Raw genomic sequence first — 26,975 nt, 5'->3', positions numbered from 1 at the left:
AACATACCCCTAAACCCTGCAAAAAAAAAAAAAAAAAAAATTTGCACATCAATGTTTATAAAATGAACGTGATGGCGCATACAAACCTTTCATTTGGACAATTGTAAAATCTTGTTAATGACAATTTTTTCTAGATGATATAAGATCATTTAGTTAAAATCATATGCATGTTTGTGCAATTTTAGCAGATCCGTATGTGCAAAGTCAACTAAACAAGAATGTCAAACTCTGAGGGCCCGTTTGTTTGACAGGATTAAGAAAGACTGGACTGGACTAGACTATAGTCCTTTGTTTGGTGTGCACCAGGATTAGCTTTAATGAGCTTAGCGGGGATTCGCTCGGATTAAAGACCTCCTTAGCCGTTCTTAACGAGGATCCCCAATTTTAGGCGGACTCGTAAGCCAGAGAAAACACGAGAGATTTTATGCGTCTTCCCTCATCGTCCTCATCTCTGCGTCTTCCCTCATTGTCGTCCTTGCCGTGCTCCCTTATCGTCGTCCTCCTCACCCTCATCGTTGCGTCTTCGCTCATCTGCATCTACTCGCCCTCATCTGCCTCGAGTTGTCTGGTAAGCTTCGAATCTTCGATTTATTTCGTCGATTTGTGTGGATTAGTTTGTGATATTAACTGAGCTTTATTTGATTTTGTTGTTTTGGGTTTGAGAAATTTTCAATCATAGATCTCTGCACTTGAACAAATTAGGGTTTTGATATTTAGGTGAAATTGAGATTAGAATTTGGGGTTTTCATAAGATGAGATGGAACTTGGGAATTTAGGATGTCAAAGTTGTCAAACTTGGAAGTCCTACCCATATGCTGTTTTCGATTTTTAAAATTTGGGGTTTCAACAATGGGAGTACTCTGTGCGTGTGTGTGTGTGTGTTTGTGTTCTCTGTGTGTGTGTGTGTGTGTAATTTCTATGTGTATGTGTGTGTGTGTGTGCAGGTTCCATTAGTGCAAGAGAAACAACTATACCAGCTGGAACAATGGGATATCTTGCTCTGGGATACGTTTATTCAGGTGTTCCAACTGTTAAAAATGATGTTTACAACTTTGGTGTAGTGGTGTTAGAGATGGCAAGGGGTAGAAAGCTGGTGGAAGATGATTGAACAATGGTGGTTGATTGGGTTTGGAGCATGTGGAAAAAGGGGAAACTGATCGAAGCTGCTGATTTAAGGTTGATGGGGAAGTTTGATACGGTAGAGATGGAGAGGATACAGATGACTGTACTTGCTTGTGTGCACCCAAACCTTGTGAAGAGGCCAATGGTGAAGGAAGCTGCAAGGATTCTTAAAGGCGAACAATGCCTCTCTGCTGCATTCAAGAAAACCGAAGGTGAGCCTTCTGCCTGTTTTTCGTGATGAGTTTGGTGAAATCTCGTTTTTCTGTGGTGTTCGGCCAAGTCTTGAACTCAATGATGTACAATATTTGACTCTGAATAGCCACTTTGGCAAGGATTAGTTGCTCGTAATAGATCAAGTAACCTCACAATTAGTAGGATTTCAGTGCAATTTGTAGAAGAGAAACTAGGAGCTTGTTGTTGACGGGGGAACTTGAGGAACCCCTCACTTGTTCAGTTAATTTGCAGATTTTGTAGTCTGAAATTGTGTTTGATGTCTTATAGTAATGAAATGCTCAGTGTCCTTGTCTGTTTTATCATGATTGACATGGTCTTAAGCATTTTGTTATAAGATGATGGACTTAATAATTCAAATGATGTTCGAAAGATTGAATTAAGTTTCGTGTTTCATCCAAATATTCCTTTCGAATTTTGTTATTTGTACAACAATAGATTACTGCAGATCAAGACAAGAGTGTCTTTCCATTAGTTACAAAAACAGACTGAAACACATCAATTTTTTTTTTTCTATAAAAATTTGAATTCAACTCCCCGGTGTCTTCAGAAAATGAACCTTACGGCTAACTCCACGACGCTCGGATGGTATTTGTCCTGCTTCAACTCTAGCCAGCTTTGCCAATTCTTCCCAAGTTTATGATGCAAATGACTTTACAGGGGACTGAAATGAAATTAAGAAATGAAAAACCATTTCTTCCCAAGTTTATGATGCAACTGACTTTAATCGTACAATCTTATGTTATGGCTTATAACTTAGCTTTGCACTAAAAAGTATTTTGGCTAATGTTAACTAGGATTTTGTAAATTATGGAGATCTACTTTGGAATGCTATACTATAGTTCACTGACATTTTGTAAAATATCCTGGATGAAAGTTTAGTGAATGATGTTTTAAGAGTCAATCAATTGCAAAGATTGACTTGTCACAAGTATCTTCTTATGTACTTGTATTTGTTGAAGTTGCATCTATTGGGCACTATTCTTTTTCTTCTTTTGGGTGATAGAGTTTAAACCAAGCTACATTTGCAAATTAAACTCAACTATTTATAAATAGTATGTCCCAACTATAGTATGTCCTAATTCTATTAGCAGGTAATAGAAACAAAACAATTGTCCTTTTTTTTAAGATTCATAATATACATGGCAAAAATATGCTTTAATTAACCCATATCATGAGATTTGTAACATTACTCTATTACACAATGGCAAAAATTTGTAGTCCTAGTCTAAGCAAACACAAATCTGGTGAACAGTACTGTTTTTATTATCCTGCTTCTTAGTCCGATAATGCACCAAACGCTTCACTAAGTTAGTCCAGCTTAGTCTAGTCTAAGCCAGTCCAGCTTAGTCCTTGCAGCTAGTCCAGTCCGAGACGGTCCGGCGCAACAAACGCACCCTGAAACCCTTAATTAATTAGGATGATTATCTCTATTAATCTCTATTAATGAATGAAACTCTCTTTGTCAACCAAAAGAGGGTGAAAAGACAACTTAGTCTTCTATCACAAAAAAAAAAATGATAGGTAATAATGTAATTTCACAGGTCCAAATTTTACTGTTTTTTATTGAAGTATCACCTACAGATGATGTTAAAATAACTCTAATATTTAAAATAAAAAAATAAAAAAAAACCAAAAACAAAAACCTCCTACTCCCCCACGTTCTCCCTCTCCCTCTCTCCTTCTCATTTTCTAAAAAAATATGTTCATACACACAAAGTATGTAGGCAAATGCTAGTAAGTTATAAACAAACTAATGATTGATGGAATACAGTGTTAGTATAAAACCTATTCTAGTGGGATGGATGGGTAGCATAACTAGAAATTAAATTGCTTCTGAATTGATTCAACATGCGTACTAGCTACTAGTATTCCAATACGAGAAAGGCCACAAAAGAAAAACCCAACCCATTTGTGGATCCAACCAGATGGGCCTAGCCCTAACATTAAAGCCCACAAGTGGAGAGCCCATTTCGTTTGACTTTTTTTTCTTCTATATTTTTCGGAGAAGAAAGACACCATTTCGGGGCTCTATTTGGATTGCGGATCTGACGGTGGAGAATAGCCTTGGAGCCTTGGACAGGAGCTGGAGTAAAATTGGTTGAAGGGTGACCAGTAGCACTAGTGGTTCCCATGGTCACAAGGATCAGAGGCAAGGTCAAAATGGTCATGAACAAAGAGGAAGCCGTTGATGCTCAATATATTGTTGAAAACGATGGACAAATATGTTGGGGTTTATACAAACACACAGGTCCTCTCCAGGTGACTTGGTTCTGCAGCTGACCTGACACGTAGAAATCTTTGTTCATGGGTTTAATTATTCTGAGTTTAGTGAAAATAACATTACAGAAAGAAAGATTACAGAACGGGATTTTCTTTGTCAAAAACAGGATTTTAATTGTTACATATTTGATAAAGAAAATCCAAGGCACATAACCAATTTAGAAAATATGGATTAAGCAGTAAATTTGGCGGATCTTGTGACGAAATTGTATTGATTGTAAATAGTAATATTATAAGAGCGTGATTGTGTAAACTTAAATCCAATAAGATTTTGGAGATCTTATCCTATGATGATTGTACTACTTGGAAGGAAAGCAAAACCGTATCTATGATTATCAATACAGTGTATATATAAATATTTAGGGAATTTAGTAGATATTAACAAATATCAAAACTACACATTCCAAATTTCAAACGAAATTCTCAAATTCTTCCAGAGTAATGCTTCACTTAACATATTTTTCATACTACATTTGTATCGTCTCTCTAATAGAGATATGATCCACCAACAAATGTGAATCTCATCTCTATTAGAAAGATTATAATGTGGTATGAAAAATGTGGTAAGAGTAGGCCATTAGTTGCACCTTCTATACAAAAACCAAATACATACTAACTGTTGAGTAAACCAAAGTCTGTCATCAGTCCCTTGATTTAAGGAGTCCATTTAATTGATTACTGTACAGTCATCTCAGATTGCTTTTCATCTACTTAGGAGTCTAAGGGCTAGTTTGGTGTTGTTGTGCTTTGAAAAAAAACTGCTTCTGCTGTGCTGTTAGAATAAGTAGATGTGAAATAAAGCAGCATAGTGTTTGGTAAACTTTTTTATAAAAGTGCTTTTGAAAAAAAAAACAGTATTCTAGTGTTTGATAAACTTTTATGTAAAACAGATGTGAAAAAGCTGGTTTTTCAAAGCTGGGTTTTGTAGCTTTGTGTTTTTGGCTTTTTTTTCACCCAAAACTGTGAAAAAAAGCTGAAGCTAAATGTTTACCAAACATAAAAAAGCTCCTAGTTTTTTTTTATACCCACTTTTTTTTTTTCAGAATCACTTCAGTACCAAACCTGGGCTAACTCACGTAATAACTTGTATATGCCTTAATTTCAGGATCTTGATTGATCCATGTATTTGTATAAGTCTCTCTTTGTACCAATTACTTTCAACTCAATTAATGAAAACAAGTTACATAGCAGGTTTTCACATGGTATCAGAGCACATCCTCTTTGATAACCTGATAACCTAAAATCCTTGGCGTTCAAACACACCAAGAAGTTATAGCATTTCGCTCCTTGTTGACATGGCAACCGACTCTTCCAGCAAACACACCAAATACGAAGATCCCAGCGATCCTCTTTATCTTCATTACTCCAATTAGCCTGGAGCGATTCTCGTCACACAGCCGTTGAATGACGAAAATTACTCCACTTAGAGCCGAGCCATGGCCATGGCCCTCAATGCCAAGAACAAGGAAGGATTCATCAATGGAACCATTAAAATGCCTAAGTCGGTATCCACAATTGAATCCCAATAGTGGACTCGTTGCAACAACCTTGTGAAATCCTGGCTGCTCAACTTTGTCTCGAAAGATATCGGAGCAAGTATCATCTACAACAATGTTGCAGCTGATATTTGGAATGAGTTGAAGGAACATTTCTCTCACATAAACAGTGTACATCTCTTCCATATTGAACAAGAGATACATGGAAGTGTTCAAGGAAATTTGACCATTGGTGCATATTATACCAAATTGAAAAGCTTTTGGGATGAACGTGATGCCCTATGCGCTCTCCCAACCTGTGCATGTGGAGCTGCGAAATAATTGATGCAATTTTAGCAAAGTCAGAAAACCATGAAGTTTCTCATGGGTCTCAATGAATCCTACGTTGCAGTTCATGGGCAACTTTTACTTATGGATCCCCTCCCTGCTATCAGCAAAGATTTCTCACTCATTATTCAAGATGAGAAGTAAAGAGCAATTTCAAAACATGCTCCTAGAAGGTCTTCAGTCATCGATGCCGCAGCTTTCGCCGTGCGGGACAACATGCGAAACTCTGGTAGGAAATTTTCTCCTAAAAATCTCCATATAAAATGTGATCGTTGTGATGCAACCGGACACACTTCAGATACCTGTTGTGCACACCTCAAGTACGACTACTGTAATTGGAGAGGTTACACCATTGATCAATGCTGCAAACTGAAAAAGACAAAGGATAACAGCGATATGGGAGATTATCAAGATCGCAGGGGTTCCAACTCCAAGGCTAATCATGTTAACATCAAGCCAACGCCTCCAACAACATCTCATTCGTCCTACAACTTCACTTCCGAGCAATATCACAACCTGCTTGCACTCCTTGATAAGAGCCAATCTAACTCCATAGCTAATCATGTCGGTACCACCTTTACTATGAATGATTTCTCAGGTAGAGTTTTTTGTGCTTCTGCTCTCAATAAGGGAAGGAACTGGATTTTCGATACCGGCGCCACATACCACATGGTCTGCTTACCAAGTTTAATGACCACAAGCATTCCGATATATAATCGACAAGTGCACCTACCCAATCATGCACTTGCTGATGTCACATATATTGGCACAGTTCATCTCTTAAATGATCTCGTCCTTCACAACATGCTTTGTGTTCCATCATTTAAACTGAATTTAAATTCTGTCAGCAAGCCACTAATACCTCATCTTGCTTTGTCATCTTCACTGATAAAATGTGTCTGCTTTAGGACCAACAATCGGGGAAGATGATTGGGACGGGAACTGAACGAGAATGACTCTACTACCTTGATAATGTGACGATAACCAGGTGCAATTCAGCGTCAGTTGTTGCTCATTCTTCTTCTCAGCTTTGGCATCAACGCCTTAGCCATCTTTCCAACAAAACCTTATGGGCTATCTCTCATTGCGTTAAAATTTTGAATTTTTACAGCATTGATGATTGTTTGATCTGTCCATTAGCCAAACAAACACGTGCTCATTTTCCTTTGAGTTCTATTAATACAAAAGCTTATTTTGAGTTAATTCATGTTGACATTTGGGGAGGTTACCATGTTCCCACTCTCACAGGGGCACAATATTTCTTAACTATTGTGGATGATTTCTCACAGTGCATATAGGTTTATTTAATGAATCACAAATCAGATGCACGATCCTGTCTCATCACATTCATCAACCTTGTTGAAACATAATTTTCCACACGAGTTAAGGTTCTTCGTAGTGATAACGGTCTAGAATTTTTTATGACACAATTTTTTTTTTCAGATAAGGAAATTCTACATCAAACAAGTTGTGTCTTTACTCCCTAACAAAACGGGGTAGCAGAGCGCAAACACCGCCACTTACTCAATGTAGCTAGAGCCTTACTTTTTCAATCTCATCTTCCCAAGAAATTTTGGGGTGATGCAATCCTCACTGCCACTTATCTCATAAATAGGACTCCCACACTTCTTCTTTATGGCAAATCACCATATGAAATACTTCATCACAAACAGCCAGCTTATGTACATTTGCGAATGTTTGGTTGTTTATGTTTCTCTTCCACACACCACTATTGTCCTACCAAATTTGATGCAAGAGCCACACTTTGTCTTTTTCTTGGCTATCCATACGGCACAAAGGGATATCGAGTTTACAACTTTTAAATGGGTAAAATCTTTATTTCACGTGATGTTATTTTCCATGAAAATGTGTTTCCTTTTTCATCTTTCGCTGCAGTTTCACCTGTTGTGTTTCCTCATACTCAAGATACTGATTGTGATGACACCATCATTCATCCATACATTCCATTAGAGCAGGATTCAGTGGACCCTTCATCTTCTTCGCCGGTGAGTCCTATTTCAGTTCCCTCTCCTTTTATTTCCATATCACCGCCCTGCCTTAAACAACCCACTCATGCACCTGGTATTTTCAACAATATCACATTGACATCAACCTTCATTCTCGGTCTGTCATTTCATCTCACTTGGCGTTGACCAAAGTGACAGATACTTCTTACCCTTTGTCTGATGTACTCACATATGATAGTTTATCTGCTCGACATTGTGCTTTCACCACTTCCATTTCAGCTGCCATAGAACCCAGCTCATTCTCACAGGCTATACGCGACCCCCAATGACGTTTAGCTATAGAACAAGAACTGGTAGCCCTTGCTGTGAATAGGACATGGTATCTTCAACCGTTGGCCCCTGGAAAGAAGCCGGTTAGATGTAAATGGGTCTACAAAATCAAATTTTGATTTGATGGATCCATTGAGCGATATAAAGCACGCTTGGTTACCAAAGGTTATAGCCAAATTGAAGGCTTAGACTATCGCATGACTTTTGCTCTGGTTGCAAAACTGACTACAGTCTGCTTTCTCCTTGCTGTTGCCTCAGTCCAACAATGGCACCTCCACCAACTTGATGTTAGCAACGCCTTTCTCTATGGTGATCTTGAAGAAGATGTCTACATGTCCTTGCCTTCTGGTTTCAGACGAAAGGGGGAGACACGAGTTTGTAAACTTCATAAATCTTTGTATGGGCTTAAGCAAGCCTCTCGTAAATGGTTTATCAAACTTTCTTGTGCTCTTAGAAATGCCGGTTATCAACAATCCAAGACAAACTATTCATTGTTCGTCCGAAACCATGATGGTAAATTCACTGCCCTTCTTGTCTATGTTGATGATATTATCTTGGCAAGGAATAACATACAAGAAATTAAGGATACCAAGTCTTTTCTTATGAAGCAATTTTGCCACTACCTCTTCAAACTAGCTTCACCCCTCAACTTATCAGTTGAGCGATTCTTCCCTACGAAAGAGAGCATAATGTAACTTAGGGAGGCAAATTTCATTGAAAGGAATCAGCAAAGAAAAGAAAAAAGGGTCAAAGACCTTGGCCACTTAAAATATTTTTTGGGCATCGAAATTGCTCGCTCTAGCAAGGGGATCACTCTCTCACAGCGAAAATATGCCCTTGAAATACTTGAGGATGCCGGTTACCTTGGCGTAAAACCAGCCACCTCTCATATGGAGTAAAACTTATCACTCAGAAAGGACGAAGGACAATGCATTATTGATCCTTCTTCTTATCGATGGCTTGTTGGGAGACTCATCTAGCTGACGACCACGCACCCTGATTTGGTCTATGCTGTCCACATTCTTAGTCAATTTATGGAGAAGCCTCGAACTCTACAGTTGGAGGCAGCCCACCGAGTCTTACGATACGTTAAGCATACACTAGGGCAAGGTATTTTTCTTTCTGCAAGAAGTCCAATTCAACTGAATGCTTTTTGTGATGCGGATTGGGCCAGATGTCGTGACACACACGTCGTTCTACCACCAGATACTGTGTATTTTGTTGGAGAATCCTTGATCTCCTGGAAAAGCAAGAAACAAAACACCGTGTCATGCTCTAGTGCAGAGGCGAAGTATCGTTCAATGGCAGCAACTTGTTGTGAAGTCACTTGGCTGAAATACGTTTTACAAGACTTGGGTATCAAACATAAACATCCAGTCAAGTTATATTGCGATAATCAAGCCGCACTTCATATCGCTTCAAATCCGGTTTTTCACGAAAGAACCAAACACATAGAAATTGACTACCACCTTATATGAGAAAGGGTTCAAAGTGGAATGATCAAGACATCTCACATTTCAACCATGAAGCAACCAGCCGATTTCTATGTGAGATTTCCAAGGTAAAAGTGAGATGTCCTGATGATGGGCACAAGGAAGGCCAAGGTAAAAGTGGCCATGAAGCAACCAGCCGACATCTTCACAAATTTCTATGTGAGATGTCCAAGGTAAAAGTGAGATGTCAAACTGAGCTTACATAAGTTTACGACTTTGCATTGCAAGTTAGGAATAATAAACATCCATTCTAACTTGAGGAGGAATGTTGAGTAAACCAAAGTCTGTCATCAGTCCCTTGATTTAAGGAGTTCATTTCCTTGATTACTGTACAGTCATCTCAGATTGCATTTAATCTACTTAGGAGTCTAACTCACGTAATAGCTTGTATAGGCCTTAATTTCAGGATCTTGATTTATCCATGTATTTGTATAAGTCTCTCTTTGTACCAATTACTTTCAACTCAATTAATGAAAACAAGTTACATAGTAGGTTTTCACACAAACAACAAAATCTCCCCAAAGCAATTTTATTCTAAAGCCATATATGCTATAGTCAAATATAGGGGCTGATAGCTTAGTTGGTCTTCCTACAATTCTTCCTAATCTCCCCACTGGATCCAGTGAGAGGTTTGATGTCTCCCATCTTGATCATGGCACTCGCAAAGTCAGAACTGAAGGCGTTGTAGCTGTTGCTGTAGGCTCTCACTATCGAATCGGTGGAACCACCATTGAAGAGCTGCTGGTCAGAGTGGAGGAGACCTTTATTCTGGATTAGGTTTTTGAAGTAGTTGTTGTCGAAAGAAGTAGGGGTTTGAAGGTCAAGTGGAGCCAAATTGTTATCTCCTGAGCCAGAGGTTCTTGGACAGTTGGATCGCCTTGTTTGAGCCAAGGAACTATCCAGATTGGTCTCGTTGTATATGCGGGGTCTGAATGATGTGCACCTTGCTTGCCCAATTGTATGGGATCCTGCTCAATTTTCACAAACCCCAAATTGGTTGAGAAATGAATATATACTTGACGACCAGTGATAGCGATTTTCACACGCCTTTTTAACTTTTTAAATTCTTCCTATAAGTACATAAAGAATTATAAAATACTCAGTTTTGAGTGCATATGGCTAAAATAGGAGTGTCAAAGTTGTTACCATTAATTATCAAGTGATTGTTGTGGACACCAAAATTAACTCTACTGACAATTTTTTGGTGTCCAGAAAAACAAAAGTTTTGTATGTCTACATGCAGAAATTAGAATCACCGGAGAGAATGTTCATCGGAAAATAGTATACCGGATAAAGCAACCAAGTCTCTGGTGGAAAGACCAACAGCACTGAATGTAGAGATGAGCTGGTTTAGGTTTCGGGTTGGAGGGGGGATGTTGTTGTTAGCAGCGGCTTGGCTTGCAGTCCTTGCGTCTCTTCTTCCCAACTTAACGTTCCAACTTGGCCCTCCAAGCTGCATTATCCGTTTGTGTCAAACAAGGACGTAGTTAGTTAAATCGGTTAACCTGCTGAAACGTGAAATTTAGGATTGATTGAATGTAATAAGTCGGTAATTATCATAAAAACTGACTTACAGTGACAACGGAGTCTCTGGCAGCAATGGCTAATATATCAGCACATGACACCACGCCGGGGCACACGTTTTCCACTGCGGACTTTATGTTGTCAACCACGTCAAATCCCCGTGCAGAATTCCGATTAGGAGCTGCATTTTTCTCTCCGGTAAAGCTCGATGTGTCGTCAAGGAGCAGCGACCCGTCACATCCCTGCAGTTAGGGAAGGTCATTTTAGAGTACACATTTAATAACCAATGTATCTGAATATTGTACGTTCAAAACATGATATATAATGCTTGTACTTTAAACCTAGACAATTTTGTTGACCTTTTGGCTCATGAGTCATATTGTCACGTTTAAAATATATATGTAACTATAACTTTGAAAGCTACCAAATAACTATTTTTATAAAATAAACATTGATTTGAATGTACATACATTAACAAAACAGTCATGGAAGTGGAGCCGAAGAAGAGAGGCACCCATTCGGGCCTCTTTTTGTATAGCGGATTGCACGGTGGATTTCACGGTTGAGAAGAGCCTAGGGCAAGAACTAGAGTAGAAATTTGTTGAAAGTTGAGCACTGGTGGTGCTCATGAGCACAAGGAAGGCCAAGGTAAAAGTGGCCATGAAAGAAGAGGAAGCCATTGACGCTCAATGCAGTGTATTTTAAGTGAAGTGGAGAATGTAAAGCTAGCTTGTGTTGAAAACAAGGACACTATGATGGTATTTATATAGAGGCCCTCTCAAGGTGACTTGGGTAGGCAGGTTACCTAACACGTAGAAATTTTTGTGCATGGCTTTTGATTATTCGAAGCCGAAAAAGTAGTAAACAGAACTTTAAAAGCACCGTTGCAGGAAAGTGATTTTGACAAAGTAAAGCCCATTAGCAAGAAACGCGGTTTTTCTTTTTGGGGCGGCAGCGATCTGCGAAGTGGTGAGTTTTAGACACTTCAATTTAGATTAATGCGAGTTTGTATGATTATTGATTACTTACATGCATGCCTCTAAAGTTAAGGATGTGTTTGGTAATAATTTCAGCTTTTAATTTAATTTTAATTTTAATTTTCATCTTTCATAATAAAAAAACTGAAAACCAAAATAGGTTGTCAAATAACTTTTTACCAAATATAATATCCCCAATTCACTGGTAGATTTGAGTTTAAGCAAGATGGCTAGAAGTTAGAGCAATGTGTTCTATCCTTTATGTTCGAGTTCAAATCTTTTCTCTGTATATTAGATAAATCTTAGTGTAATTATTTTATTATTTATAGAAAAAATATTTATTTTCAGAGGTAACTGGAGCAATAGTTTCTGAACTTCAGCTCAATTGGAACTTTGATTCCTGAACTAAAAATAAGTGAATATTGGTCCCTGGACTTGTTATAATGTGGAATAATGATCATCTTGACTAACTCCGTTAGAACTTCCATTCAAAATAAAGGGTTTAAAGGGACAAAAATAAATGAAAGTTCTAACAAAGTTAGTCAAAAGACCATTGCTCCATAATATTATAACAAGTTTATGAACCAATACTCATATATTTTTAGCTTAAGGATCAAAGCTCCAATTGAACCAAAATTCAAAGATCATTGCTTCAATTTATTTATTTATTTTTATTTTTTGCAATCAAATAAACTATTCGATATTTTCTTAAAGAGATGCATGCTTCTTCATTTTCATTTTGGAAGCAAGATTCCGGATTATCTTTTGTTCTATGCATGGCTGGCTAGACAGAAGCCTTACTTCGTGTCCCAAGCGCATGTACTGATTTGTCGACTTCCTTTTCATTTCGTTTTTAATCTCTCTTCCAGTAACTCATCATCATAATCGTACTGGTCAAAAGTGTATAGCTAGACTACTTTTGTCTAGAATTTTTTAATTGACTTCAACGTCTCGCTTCCAAACAGAGTCAAAATTTTATAAATATATGGACCCCAAAACATCTTTTGGCAGGTAAGCTACTACTGAAAATTTGAGCATGAATTCATCCTTTTCATTCGATCTTTTTCGTGTGTTTATACTTTGTACGCGACAGAAACGTATGTTTTTACTTCCCTTTTGTACAAATGGTACTATATTTCTACTTTAGGTTAATTAATTAAGATTGTAATAAAATAAATCAGAACTTAGATATATAAAGAAGAGGACATATGTTCTAGACACACAGATATATATATTTGATTAGTCATTGCGATCATATAATGAATTAATTTTACCAATTTGACTACAAATTGCACATATTGCACCATTGTCATTCCTAAAATTGAGTACTCAACCGCGTAATAATGTTCGAGCGAATCGGAATTTGAATAAATGACATTGACAATTATTTGGTGAACAAAACTTGATGAATAAAATTTAGTGTGTGTGGGCGGCATTACTCTTTTTTATTTATTTATAAATTATTGGCATGTCTAGTATACTTCACTTTCATCAATCTACAATCTACAATCTGATATCTAAATCTAATTAGTCGATCATTATGTTTAATATGTGTCTCTTTCTCAATATATGTACTGCTACCTATGCATACTGCCATACAGCTACGTTGTCAAGCTGGACTATGTTAATTAGTTTCCACACTGAAATATGTTTTACTTTAATTAATGTCGATCATAGATAATTTAATAATGAAAAGTTAATTTATCAATCTAGAACCCATGACATGTGCCACGAACCATGGATTGCAAAAGTTTGAAATTGAACACATGGCATCTTGGATAGATACGTAATCAAAGGATTCTAACTCTACGCGGAGGAATTGGTGTTGCTGGCTTTCAGTAGTGGTTGCTAACTACTACTCTATGTACACCGACTACATGTGAATCGGACTTTTGATGCAAGAATAAGCGATTTTTCTTTCTTGATCACACACACTAATCTAATCGCGCTTCATCAAGGTCATAACTTAATTAGTTAATTACTCTTATGATCCTTGACTTTTCTGCTCTGGTCGTACAAATTAGTACTGCAAACATATTAATTTGATTGGAGAGTGGTAGTAGTTTAAGTAATTTCTTGAAGTGATATTTGTTCTTTGTGTTACCATAGAGATCACTGAATCTTACTTCTATCAAGGCTCGGGGAATTATTGACCAAACGAAAGAGAGTTGTTTGTCCACTAGCTTATTGTAATTTGACAAAAGTAAGTTCATATTATTTCAGAATTTTTATGGGTATTATGAATATATACCATTTCAAAATTATTATAAGAGTCAACATGTTCATATGCCTCATTTTTAGAGAGAAAAACAAACATTTTGTAATTTGAGGAGAATAATAACATTAAGTGACTGTATTAAAAGTACACTAAAAAAGCTGTTCTATTAGAAAAAAAAAAAACAAAGCAATTTTTTAGCAATTTCGTAAAAACAAAATCATGTGTTGTAATTTGAGGAGATCAATAACATTATGTGATTCTATTTAAAGTACCGTAAATGATAACATTGTGTACTAATTTCAATCTAAAGAGACTTTCGTGTTTTGATTCCTCTTCTAGCTAAAAGTGAAAAAGAAAAGGGGCCAGGACATCTCTTAGAGTTGTGATATAAACTGGATTGAAAGTAAAAAAAGTTCACATACAGAAAAGTGGATTTATCATAATCCACATTACAACAATAGTCAATATAAACCAAACATTCCCACTTTCCTTAGACTTGTAGTCCAAGTGGAGGAGTGGGGATTGCTTGACCCTCCACCATATTAAGTACACAGCCCTCCTCCACTTCCACATACTCCTTTTTGTAAATATATTTGCAAGATGCCCACAAAAATGCCCCTAAATTGAGAGTAGATATGACCATAAGAAATCCGTAGTGATAATCCAAGTGACAGTCATTCAAGTTATCCGCAATCCAACTTTTACCCCCATTTCTCCCAGTAACTTTATCCACCATAGTTACCAAAAAGCTATTCAAGAAGTTACCAACCCCAATCCCGCTTGTGAAAAAAGTTGTCCCAAGACTCTGCATGTCCTCCGGTGACTGGTCATAGAAAAACTCTAACAATCCAATTGCATTGAACACATCAGCTATCCCTAGTAGCACATACTGGGGCAGCAACCAAAAAATGCTCATGGGTACTATTTCTTTAGGCCCGTTAACATGGTGCACTCTAATCACATGCATTCTCTTAACTTCCACAGCATAAGCAACTGCAATGGCTATAACTTGTATCAGAAATCCAATGCCAAGCCTTTGGAGAAGTGTGATTCCCCTAGGGTTTTTAGTTCTAGCACGTACGAGTGGCACAAAGTAACGGTCGTACAGAGGCACGGATAGAAGCATTGAGAGGGTCACAAAGCTCCCCAAGGAGGCTGCGGGGATTTGGAATTGTCCACCTAAACTTCGGTCGAGGGTGGTACCTTGTTTGACAAAAAGAGTGTTGATTTGTGCCCAAATAGTACTAGGAATTAGTGTGACAAGCCATATTATGGCCATTCCTACAACAAGCTTTGTTCCTTCAACCTGAGTCACTGTGCATGGTGGCCTCGTTGAGGCGTCTGTGTTGCCGCCATATTTTATAGCAGCTTTGTCCAAAAACCTATCCAAACAAGAATTCTTTCGATTGATAACATATCATATTAGACTAACACAAAATTATTATTATTTTTCTAGATATATCCTTTTTAAATGCTAATGAGAGGAGTATTGAGGTTGTATTCATATACACTTTGTCTGGGTTTGAGACAATTAGTGGTGGGTATATCCAAGTGAATGATGCAATCCATATCAGAAACAACTTGACAGGGAGAGATTGTGACCATTCAAAGAAAGATAATACAAAAGCAGTGTTATGAACAGGGCACATGGAAACAATTTACTAGAAGGAATGGTTACAAATGTCACAGAAAGCCCACCGTCGCATTTTCCACAGTAAATTTCCTAGTTATGTACATAAAATGGGAGGTCCCCCCTTCACATTTGTTCATTCCACCAAGGCAGAGCTTTAAACTTTAAAGGAGTAAGGGACTACAGAATCCATATGAGGGTCTGAATCTAATTGATATGTCCTTAGAATATTCCGCTCCAGATGGAAGGGGTAACTTTTTCCCCAAGCTACTACTACCTTTCACATGTCATTAAAGCAGCAATTTTAAAGTTAGTTATGAACTAATAATAATAATAATAAGGGGTTTTTTTTTAAAACTTTAATACTTCAAGAATATTGAAATTTAAAATAAACCTGATGTTAGATTACATATTGATTATAGTCCCTTGATGTGTCCTTAATTCAAAATAATTAATGTGCATTTTATTTAATGTCTCACATTAAATATTTAAATTTATTAATATACAAATTTTAATTTAGTTTTTTACAATAAATTCATTTTTTTTAATTTATTAATTTTATTTAACATTCTTCAAACTTGAAAGACTCAATTAATGTACTTAAATGTATGTACCGAAATGTATTATATTGAATTTAAATGTTAATACCAAAATGTATGTACTGAAATATATGCACCAAAATGCATTATATTAAATTAATGTATTTAAATGTGTGTACCGAAATGTATGCACCTAAATGTATGTACTGAAATGTATTATATTGAATTAATCTACCTAAATGTTTGTATCGAAATATATTTACCGAAATGTGTGTACTTAAATGTATGCATCGAAGTGTATTATAATGAATTTAATGTACCTATATGAAGAAGACAAAGTACATCGAAATATATTGTATAACAAAAATTAGTTTATCTAAATGTTTACAACAAAATATATTACGATAAATGAAATGAAAATTATAATTATAATGACATAAAATTACTACACTAAAATTTGGAAGAAAAAGAGAAATAATTAAACAATGCAAATGTAATTAATAAATGAGGTTATTAATGTATCAAGGGACTAGAATTATATTTTGATCTTACTCATGATTTTATTCTAAAAGTCATCTTTGCCAAGGATTAGAATGAAGTTTTCTATTATTATTAAAAAAAAACTTACCTGAAAATCGGGGTGTGGTACATCTGGCGTTTACCGCTATTAGTGTAATGTTGCGGCTCAAACTCATGAAGCTGTGATGGATCGGTCGGAAGCTGAAATTTTCGGTTTTTGTAGGCAGCGAAGGGAATTTGAATGAAATATATTGTAGGGCTTTTGGTCTTACTAACTTTGCGCCTATATATTGGGGTTCCAAAATAAAAGATGAACAAGGATAACACGAGACCAACTGTGGGGATAGCATAGCCTAACCCCCAACCCAAGTTTTCCTGAATATAAACAAGGCCAAGAGTTGCAACTAGGGCACCCAAGAAAGAGCTGAACATCCACCAGTTGAAAAATGAGGCCTTGAGCTGTTTTTCATGGGGGTCAAAATCGTCAAACTGGTCTGCCCCAAAGGTGGATATGTTGGGTTTTGTCCCTCCAGAACCTATGGCTATGGTGTAGAGAGAAATGTAGAAGAATGCAATCTGTGAATTAGAGGCCTTGTTGCAAATGCCATTGATGCAGCTTGGTTTGAAGCTTTTGAGTGAAACAGCCATTGTCAGAAACATCATTCCCTGTATTCAAATAACTCTACAAATTAATATTGTTTTTATTATATTGGGATTAGCAGTTGACATGTTGGTTTGTCTTTCTTTAAGCAGTAGATCAGTAGGGACCAAGTTTGGTGTTTCCATTGATGAATACAAATAATTTCATGTCCTTTTTCTGTCAGTTGTAGTTCATTTTCCGTCAACGTTGGAAGCATTAATAAAACAGAATATTATCCCCATACATATTATTTGTATTTTTATCATCTATATATGGTACTTTAACATATATGCAGTGGTGAAACTATAGGATTTCATGTGTGGGGGCCTTTCACAACATAGGTATTTTGAACTCAAAATATGAGAGTTTGGAGTAACTTGCATAAACATTGGAAGACCCTAAATTCAATAGAGTTCTTTTTTTTTTCTTTACTTATTCTTTTAAAAAAAAAACAAAGAAAAGGCGGTTACACCCTCAATGAACCTATGAACTTGAACAAAAAACATTGTACAAACCCCCAGAAACCCGAATAAGAGGTAAAGAGTAAGCAAGAATTTTTTTTAAATGTAAGTTAAAGCTGACGAAAAGTTGATAGAATATAGAGGGGAAGTGAAGTCTGACCGCAATAAGAGGGATGAAGAGCAAAATGAAGCCTAACCTAGACCGGAAAAGAGTTTGAATTGAGAATATACTTGAATTTTAATGGCAACAGACTGATATGCAGCATCAACATTTGTTAGAATAGCAAGAAAAAAAAAAACAGAGGATGGGCCACAGACCATTTTGGTCCCTTAGTGGCTCTGCCCATGCATACATGGGGCCAATGCAAATCATTAGCAAGTTGAGAAATGAGATTAGCAATCAAATGAGCCATGCATTAGTTCCACAAGAGAAACGAAGGAATCTGATTGGCCTTAATAAAATATGGTCAAGAAAGATGGTGCAGTCTTCTTAACAAACCCTAAAGCATGTGGAACAGTCACCATCTTACCTTAACCATGGCCAAGAAATAAAATTATTGAAGCAGAATATAAAATCTTGAAATTTTTTAGATCAAAAGAAACTTTTTTATTTAATTACAAGCCACAACTCTAATTTATAAATTACTAAAGGGATGAGGAGGCTCGAATTTGGAACTAGCTTAAGACTCAAACTACTGGGATTAACCGACCACAGTGCAGAATAAACTTTCTTAAAGTAATTTACCATGACGTAAATGAGGGAGGAGACGGTGAAAGTCCAGAAACGACCCAAGTAAGAGTCAGCTATGTAAGCCCCTAGAACCGGTGTCATCCATACTGCTCCAGACCAATTATTGACATTCCTGACTGAAGAAACTGTGTCTTCATGAAGTTGGGTGGTCAAGTAATTCACCAAATTGGAAGCTATTCCATAGAAGGCCATCCTCTCAAATGCTTCGTATCCTGAAAGATTATACTTAACAAATTTATTTAAGGTTTGGAAAGGAAAAAAATAATAATTATATTCTTGTATAAATTAAGCATGAAATTGTTATGATAAATTACCAATAAGAAAAGAACAAGCTTTCCATTTTCCAGTCTCGGAGGCCAGCACAGGGCGGCCCCAGAGATTGACCGTGCCGTCTCGGGTGTAACCAGCAGCTTTGGCTTCCATCACACAGTATGATGAGAGTGATGATTGAAGGAAGAACCATACGATATAAGGGCTTAGCTTAGATAGCCCAAAAATAGCTGGAAAAACTATATTATACAAGAAGAAGGGGAAGTGGTAAATCTTATTTATAGCCCTAAAAGGAGAAATGTAATTGTAATGCCACGTCATCATTCTAGTAGCTCGTGCTTGAAGTAGTCTATAAATTTCCTATACAGTAAAGTATGTAGTTATGGAGTACCGATCGAAATCAATATGGCTTGTTTTCCGAGAGAGACTTGTAACTAAAAGAGTATTTACCTTTGCACTCAAGACCTTAAGTTCGGTTCTCCTTCCCTCACTATAGCTTCTACATAAAAGAAAAATGTTGGAGAAAATGGGAAACACATTGTACTTGTTGAGAATGAATCATATATTGATGGGAGGAGGGATCTTGCATGAACTTATAAGTAAGTTGGGCTACTCCCTATATATTGTCAATTGGTTTTATGGTGAAACATCAACTTTCTTCATGGTACCAGAGCAAGTTGTCTCAAGTGTGAGGCCAAAGGACCACGTGTGCTCAATGCCACCCCATTGTGTTGTTCACATTTGGTCACCCCATTATGTTGTCCACATGTGGTAATAACCCTATTGTGTTGTTCACGTATAAGGCTTGAAAATTCACCACACAAGAGAGAGCATGTTAAGAATGATTGGCAATTGGTTTTATGGTGAAATCTCGACTTTCTTAAGCACTCACCAAGAAAATTAACAAGTTGGTGCCTTATCCTTAGTTTAAGTCTAATTTTCAATTAAACTCTGCCCACCATCTCTTTGATATTTTTTTGATGTGGTCCTAATATGTATCCTTAATCCTTATTCAGGAATTGTGCATATTCACTAATGAAAAATGGAAATATTAATTAATCAAGATCTTAATCATCATACGCATATCGAATGCATTTCTTCTCATGGAACAAATATTGTTGCTTTCGACGAATGATTGAGATCATGACTTCAATTCCGAGAATCCTAGCTAGACAAGCCTTTTGGTGATGTAAAATTCTTGACAATGTATATGTGTATGATGATTTTATCTAGCATGTTATGTCATGTATTTGTGCGATGATTTTAGGTTGAACTACGACTTGTATGTTTTGTTTTGTTTTATTTTTATTTTATATGAGCAATTTTTTAATCAACTCAAATTGTAAAAAAAAATCCGACATTGAGTGCTGAGTTGAAAACAGATTATCCTAATCAATTTAATTAGGGGTGTGATATCCACACACCCGTTTTTACTTCTCTCACACCTTTTTTATTTTCGGCCGTCGGATCGGATGAATTGAAGAATATCAATGGACAGAAATTAACAAGGGGTGTGTGAGAAGTAAAAAGAAGTGTGTGGATAGCACACCCCTTTAATTATACCCAAACGCCCTAACTTCAACGACTCATATTTCTAAGTTAGAATTTAGATGTCGATACCGATCTTTTTGGAATCTTGATGATAAGAAATGAGAGAAAAATATTCTAGCATCGCCTTTGAGGTCAATGCAAAATGATAATGGAGCACTATGTACTATATACGCTCGCTTTAATTAATAATAATAAAATAATTCATGAGGTGGTTCGATAATTATTTTGTTTCTATTCTTAAAAATAAAAAATAAAAAACCAGAAGCCGTTTTTTTAGTTTTCAAAATTTGGCTTGATTTTAGTTTTTAATTTTCATTTGAAAACATTTATTAAACAAAATTTCAATTAAAAAATAAACACTCAAAACTCAAAACTCGAAAAACAAAAATTAAAATGATTATCAAACAGCAATGACCATTTGAAATTGGTATTGCCAATTTACATATCCAAATAGCACCCCGGACAAGTGAGGTTTTATCTCAAGCACTGTCCAACCCAAATCCAAATTTTTGTTTTGCCTGTCCTTCACTCTATTGCATATGTTGTTAGACGAAGTCAACAATCAGTTAACATTCACGTAACTTGAGGAGTTTTGGTGTGCTTGGAAATCTTATCTCGTTGGCCTTCCATGTTTGTAGGACTTATTTTCAAATGTCTTTTGTAGTCAAACTGTTTGTGATCTGTTTGTAATCTTTTCATCTTTCTATTTGTAATTTTCAAATTCAAAGTTCCATGTAATTTGGGTTTTCAAACCCACGATGTAATCTTGAAGTTATTATAAATACATACAACCCACAGTTGTTTGGGTATGCAATTGAAGTGAAAAACCTGAGTTCCTAAGTTTTACATGGTCCAAACTACCAACCCCCCACCCACCAAAAAAAAAAAAAAAAAAAAAACCTCTTTCCATCCTTTTTCATCCTCCATGACTATTGTAGTGCACATTGAGCTTGATAGGACCAACTACCCACTATGGTTGGCCCAGATTCTTCCCATCCTAAAGAGTAGGGATTTAATGGGATATGTTGATGGTTTTCTGGTGTGTCTTCCTAAGCACCTACCTAGAGTTACGACTGTGAATCCTGCGTACACTGCCTGGGTGCAACATGACCAAATGATCTTTAGTTGGATCAACGGATCTTTGACTGCTTCTGTTTTGTCTGTGATGGCAACAAACAAACTGATCTAGCTACCTGGGAAGCTCTTGAGCAAAGGTATGCGTCTTCTTCACATAATCGCATTTTGTTTTTAAGAAATGAATTATTGCAGACTAAAAAGGGTGATCTATCTGTGGTGGATTACCTTGATCGCATGAATGCAATAGTTGACAATCTTGCCCTAGCTGGGCAACCCGTGAATGATGATGAACTAGTTCAGATTGTGTTGAACAATCTAAGGCCGGCGTTTGAGATGACTGTTAGTGCTGCTTAAGCTCGTGACACACCCATTACTTATCCTATCCTTGAGGCATTACTGTTGACTACAGAACGCAGAATGGCAAAGCAAAATCCTCATGTGGTTGAGAATGTTCATGTTAATGCCTTCATATTCATTTTCTACAAGAGGCCGCGGTGGTGGACGAACTCGTGGCTCTGGAAAAGGTGGATTTCCACCAAACCATGGTGTAACCTTTAACTAACAAGGTTCTAACCCTTGTAACAACATCAACCAACATAATACATCAGGTAATACAGAAAAATTTGTCCCAAATGGTGATAGGATTATGTGTCAAATTTGTGGCAAACCTGGGCACCCCGCACTAGATTGCTACCAAAGGATGAATGGTGCATATGAAGGCAGAATTCCTACCAAGCGTCTCTCAACAATGGCGTTATCCTCTCCTATCACTCTTAACAAGCAACCAAATGGAACATGGCTACTGGACACAGGTGCAAATGCACATATTACTCCAGAAATCCAAAACTTGGTCAATCCAAAAGAATACAATGGTAATGATGGTGTAGGAGGTGTAGGTAACAATTCTGGCATCCCTATATCTCACTATGATTCTAATCAATTATATACTGATGCTTGCTCATTTGACTTAAATAACATTCTTCATTGTCCCACTGCCTCCACAAATATTATTTCCACACATAGGTTTACTTTAGGTAACCATTGCTACCTACTCATATTTCCACATTTTTTTCCTTGTTAAGGACCTCAAGACCCGGAAGACACTTTTCTAAGGTTGATGTGAGAATGGGTTATACCCATTTCCAAGTGGCAGTGGACAAGTCAACTATCCAGTTTCAACTTTTTTGGGAATTAGAGTCTCGGTTCAAAAATGGCATGCTCGACTTAGTCATCCTGCCAACTCAACAATAAAGTTTTTAATTTCAAATAAGATGGTACCAATTCTTGGTACTTCAAACATAACTTTTTATGAGTCGTGTCCTTTAGGAAAAAGTACTAGGTTACCTTTCAATGTCTCTGAGTTTGTTTCTCAATTTCCATTGCAACTTTTACATTCCAATGTATGGTGTTCTCCAATTATTTCCAATGAAGGTTTCCGTTATTATTTGCTTTTTGTGGATGATTATTCTAGATATTCTTGGATTTTTTCCATGAAAAACAAATCTCAAGTCTTTGAAATTTTTGTCGAATTTAAAGTTAAAGTGGAAAAAATATTTAATTTGTCAATCAAAACCCTTCAATGTGATGAAGGTGGTGAATATAAAAGTCATGCTTTCCAAAACTTTCTTGCACTCAATGGCATTTCTCAACGATTTTCATGTCTCAAACATCCTGAACATAATGGAATTGCAGAACGAAAACATTGACATATTGTTGAAACAAGCATTGTTATGCTTTCACAATCTCACGTGCCCACAAAATTTTGGTTTAATGCATGCTTGACTACCACATATTTAATAAATCGAATGCCAATTCATATTTTGTCTAATCTGATCACCATATGAGAAACTTTTTCAAAGAAAACCCAACTATGAAATGTTAAAAGTTTTTGGTTGTCGATGTTTTCCTTGGTTAGTGCCATACACACAAAATAAGCTTCAACCAAAGTCAAAATCTTGTGTTTTCTTAGGGTATTCTTTGAATCATCAGGGCTACAAATGCATGGACTTGACCACGAGAGTATATATTTATCTCGCCACGTCCTATTCGATGAAGACAATTTCCCTTTTAAGGGACTCACATCTCCTTCAGAAAATGTTGACACACAAGGTATGATTCCCTCCCATGACATATTGTTTACGTTTCCCTTATCCCACCCTCCAAATCTGCCTTAATTACTTAACTCTAGCTAGCCTACTTTACCCGTGACCCAAGAAACATCTTCTAATCCAACCACATCACATTCCACCACCTCTCAGCCTTATCCAACTATTCCCACAAATTCAACCCATGTAGAATCTATGAATCCTATTCCCACCATGACTTTAGAACCTAACCAGCCTTTAGGGTCCCTTTCACCATCAAATGAGCAAGTGTTAATGCCTCCAGAACCTATGCCAGTGCAATATGTGCCTCTCAATGCGCTTGAACATCGTATGATAACACATTCCAAATCTAGGATTCAAAAACCAAATCCTAATTATGCTATGCATGTAAATGTTGATTATTTTCCTGTTGAACCTATATGTTTTAGTCAGGCTGTCAAGCACCAAGACTGGAGGGATGTAATGGTTCAGGAATTCCATGCTTTGCAAAGATGTGGAACGTGGACTTTGGTTCTATATCATCCCAAGATGAACTTGCTGCCAAATAAATGGGTTTTCAAAATTAAGAGACGTGCGTATGGTACCATAGAGAGACATAAAGCTCGCCTAGTAGCTAATGGTTTTCATCAAAAATCTGGAGTGGATGTCAACGAAACATTTAGTCCCGTAGTTAAGCACAGCACCATAAGACTTGTGCTTAGTCTTGCAGTCTCAAAGAAGTGGCATGTTAGGCAACTCGATGTCCAGAATGCTTTCCTGCATGGTTATTTAAATGAAGAAGTATATATGCAACAACTATCGGGTTTCATTGACAAACAATTCCCAAATCATGTTTGTAAGTTACAACGCTCCATTTATGGTTTAAAACAAGCCTCGAGGGCTTGGTTTTGACGATTTTCAGATTTTTTTTGCTTCAGAATATAGTTTGTTTGTATACAATTATAAAGGAGTGTATCTCATTTTGTTAATCTATGTAGATGATATATTGATCACAAAGAACAATTCTCGTCAAATGGCACGACTGATTAAGAAATTGGGCATAGTGTTCTCTATGAAGGATTTGGGACCACTAAATTACTTCCTGGGTGTTGAAGTGAAGTATGATGGTAATTCTATGCATCTAAGTTAATCTAAGTATGCCTTGGATTTACTTACATGTACTAAATTTACAGAAGCCAAACCCATCTCAACTCCAGTTTCATCTAGACATAAATTAAGTGCATAAGTGGGTGATCCATTTGACAAACGAGAATTGTATAAAAGTGTTGTTGGAGCCTTACAGTACATAACTATTACTCGGCCAGACTTGTCCTATGTTGTTAATCAAGTATGCCAATTTATGCACTCCCCTAAAACTACTCACTAGATGGCTGTGAAGATGATTTTTCGTTACTTGAAGGCCATGCATAATCATGGACTTGTATACAAGCCTGGAAGTTCATGGTTAACAGCGTTCTTAGACGCAGATTATGCTGGCAATTCGGACACATGACATTCCACAGGTGACTTTTGTATTTACTTGGGTTCTAATCTTATGTCTTGGAGTTTGAAGAAGTAGAAAACAGTTTCACGATTGAGTGCAGAAGCTGAGTATAGGCAATTGGCTTATACTACAGCTGAATTATCCTGGCTCAGGTCTCTCTTCAAGGATCTGCACTTGCATCTTACACAGCTCACTATTTGGTGTGATGATATTTCCTCCATAGCCCTAGCTTCGAATCAAGTTTTTTATTCACACACTAAATATTTAGAAGTTGACTATCACTGTGTAAGAGAGAAGGTGGTCCGTGGACAATTGTTGGTTAATTATATTTGTTCCCAGGATTAGCTTGCTGATGTGTTTACCAAGGCTTGTCTTCATCTCGTTTTAAGTTGCTAGTGTCCAAGCTTCTAGTCGTTCCACCGCCTGTTAGCTTGCGGGGGGCTGTTAGACGAAGTCAACAATCAGTTGATATTCATGTAACTTGAGGAGTTTTGGTGTGCTTGGAAATCTTATCTCGTTGGTCTTCCATGTTTGTAGGACTTATTTTTAAATGTCTTGTGTAGTCAAACTGTTTGTGATCTTTTCATCTTTCTGTTTGTAATTTTCAAATTCAAAGTTCCATGTAATTTGGGTTTTCAAACCCATGATGTAATATTGAAGTTATTATAAATACATGCAACCCACAATTGTTTGGGTATGCAACTGAAGTGAAAAACATGAGTTCCTAAGTTTTACATATGCTTCATCATTTAGAACATCACCATATATGTCGTGGTCCATCTTAGTACTTTGATTGAATAGTGTATTACCCATGTCTTCGCCTAATTCATTATCATCCTTTTAATTCAAAAAAAATAAAAAAAATATTACCTATGTCTGAGGTTATATATAAGATTGAAATGTTAACTACATATATGTCAATGTCATTACCCATATTTTTCTTTTTCGTTTATACGAACGATATTCTACACAAAATTTATCTTAACTATACATATTCAAACTTGAGTGGAGAAAAATCAAACTGCTCTAACTAACTTGATTAAGTCCATATCTTCTTACAAACGAAAATGCTTTTTGGTTCAGGAGGAGCTAAAAGTCTCACCCTAAAACACTCTTCTGACAAAAAATAAAAAATAAGGATATGTTGTGTCCTAAGCTATTGACCACCATCATTTAGTTTTGGTATGACGTCGTTTTTGTCATCCTTTTCTTCAACTCAACCCCCATGTCCAATATCATTACTTAGATTCAAAATAAAAGTTCTTTAAGTGAAAGAAGGAAGGAAGGAGGAGGGGAATAAAAAAAATAAGAAAAAAACAAAAAACAAAAGCAAAAGTAATAGTATTAAAAATTTTCGAGGAATAAAATAAAAGAATAAAGTAAAAATAAAAATAAAAACCAGTTGTCTCGCCTACTTCCTCTCTCTCCCTCTTCTAATCACCTGAGTTCTTTAAAACTCACAGTGACACCAGCAGTGGCGGAGCCACTTGTGGACTAGGGGAGGTCAGGTCCTACCCTGAATTTTTTTATTTTGTAGCTTATGTTTGTGTGCTTATGGTTGGATACTCTGCATTCTTCGACTTATATGTTGTAGTTTTGAGTCATGATTATTAAATTTTGTTCAACTTCACTGTAAGAACTTATAAAGAAGTTTACTGCTGATGATGTATTACGTGACTTCATTACTCTCTTTTAATTATTATTTTTTCATTTGACCATAAAAAATGAATCTTTTTTTTCAATTAGTTATATTATTTTTCTTTCATATGGCTTAGAGGCTCCTCCTAACTTCGATTTTTTGGCTCCGCGACTAGACGCCGGTTAACTAGATAAGAATCAGCAGCCTCAAATGAAACCTAGTGAAGGAAATAAGGAAAAGATTTTAGTTGGGGTACCAATACCTTGAATTTTTTTTTAGAAAATTAGTGGGAAAACTCTAGTTTTTTTTTTCTGTGTGAAAAAAAAAATATCATGATAGGTT

General features: G+C 36.5%; 2 protein-coding genes across 2 annotated transcripts; both read right to left on the bottom strand.

Moving 5' to 3' along the window:
* Nucleotides 1-9,691: 9,691 nt before the first annotated feature.
* On the bottom strand, nt 9,692-11,512 carry LOC126633287 (peroxidase P7-like). The gene is made up of 4 exons (XM_050303864.1): nt 11,244-11,512; nt 10,824-11,015; nt 10,537-10,702; nt 9,692-10,217 (listed from the first exon to the last, which is right to left on the bottom strand). The coding sequence occupies exons 1-4, from the start codon at nt 11,451-11,453 to the stop codon at nt 9,826-9,828; spliced, it is 960 nt and encodes a 319-aa protein (XP_050159821.1). The 5' UTR covers nt 11,454-11,512; the 3' UTR covers nt 9,692-9,825.
* Nucleotides 11,513-14,342: 2,830 nt separating this feature from the next.
* Nucleotides 14,343-19,032, bottom strand: LOC126621629 (protein NRT1/ PTR FAMILY 5.1-like). Its single transcript, XM_050290197.1, has 4 exons — nt 18,823-19,032; nt 18,503-18,720; nt 16,766-17,322; nt 14,343-15,350 (listed from the first exon to the last, which is right to left on the bottom strand). The coding sequence occupies exons 1-4, from the start codon at nt 18,929-18,931 to the stop codon at nt 14,459-14,461; spliced, it is 1,776 nt and encodes a 591-aa protein (XP_050146154.1). The 5' UTR covers nt 18,932-19,032; the 3' UTR covers nt 14,343-14,458.
* Between the last annotated feature and the right edge of the window lie 7,943 nt (nt 19,033-26,975).

Source organism: Malus sylvestris, chromosome 1, assembly GCF_916048215.2.
Source record: "Malus sylvestris chromosome 1, drMalSylv7.2, whole genome shotgun sequence".
NCBI lineage: Eukaryota > Viridiplantae > Streptophyta > Magnoliopsida > Rosales > Rosaceae > Malus > Malus sylvestris.
The sequence above is the reverse complement of the archived record's forward strand: the minus strand, read 5'-3'. Positions and strand labels throughout refer to the sequence as shown.

Bases quoted from the DNA above. Each gene is read 5' to 3' on its own strand.
- LOC126621629 (XM_050290197.1), bottom strand. From the start codon at position 18,931: ATGGAAGCCAAAGCTGCTGGTTACACCCGAGACGGCACGGTCAATCTC. The intron at 18,721-18,822 runs GTAATTTATCAT...ATAATCTTTCAG, and splicing joins AGCTTGTTCTTTTCTTATTG to GATACGAAGCATTTGAGAGG. The intron at 15,351-16,765 runs GTAAGTTTTTTT...TTGTTTGGATAG, and splicing joins TACCACACCCCGATTTTCAG to GTTTTTGGACAAAGCTGCTA.
- LOC126633287 (XM_050303864.1), bottom strand. From the start codon at position 11,453: ATGGCTTCCTCTTCTTTCATGGCCACTTTTACCTTGGCCTTCCTTGTG. The intron at 11,016-11,243 runs GTATGTACATTC...CCCTAACTGCAG, and splicing joins TCCATGACTGTTTTGTTAAT to GGATGTGACGGGTCGCTGCT. The intron at 10,703-10,823 runs GTAAGTCAGTTT...CGGATAATGCAG, and splicing joins CCAGAGACTCCGTTGTCACT to CTTGGAGGGCCAAGTTGGAA.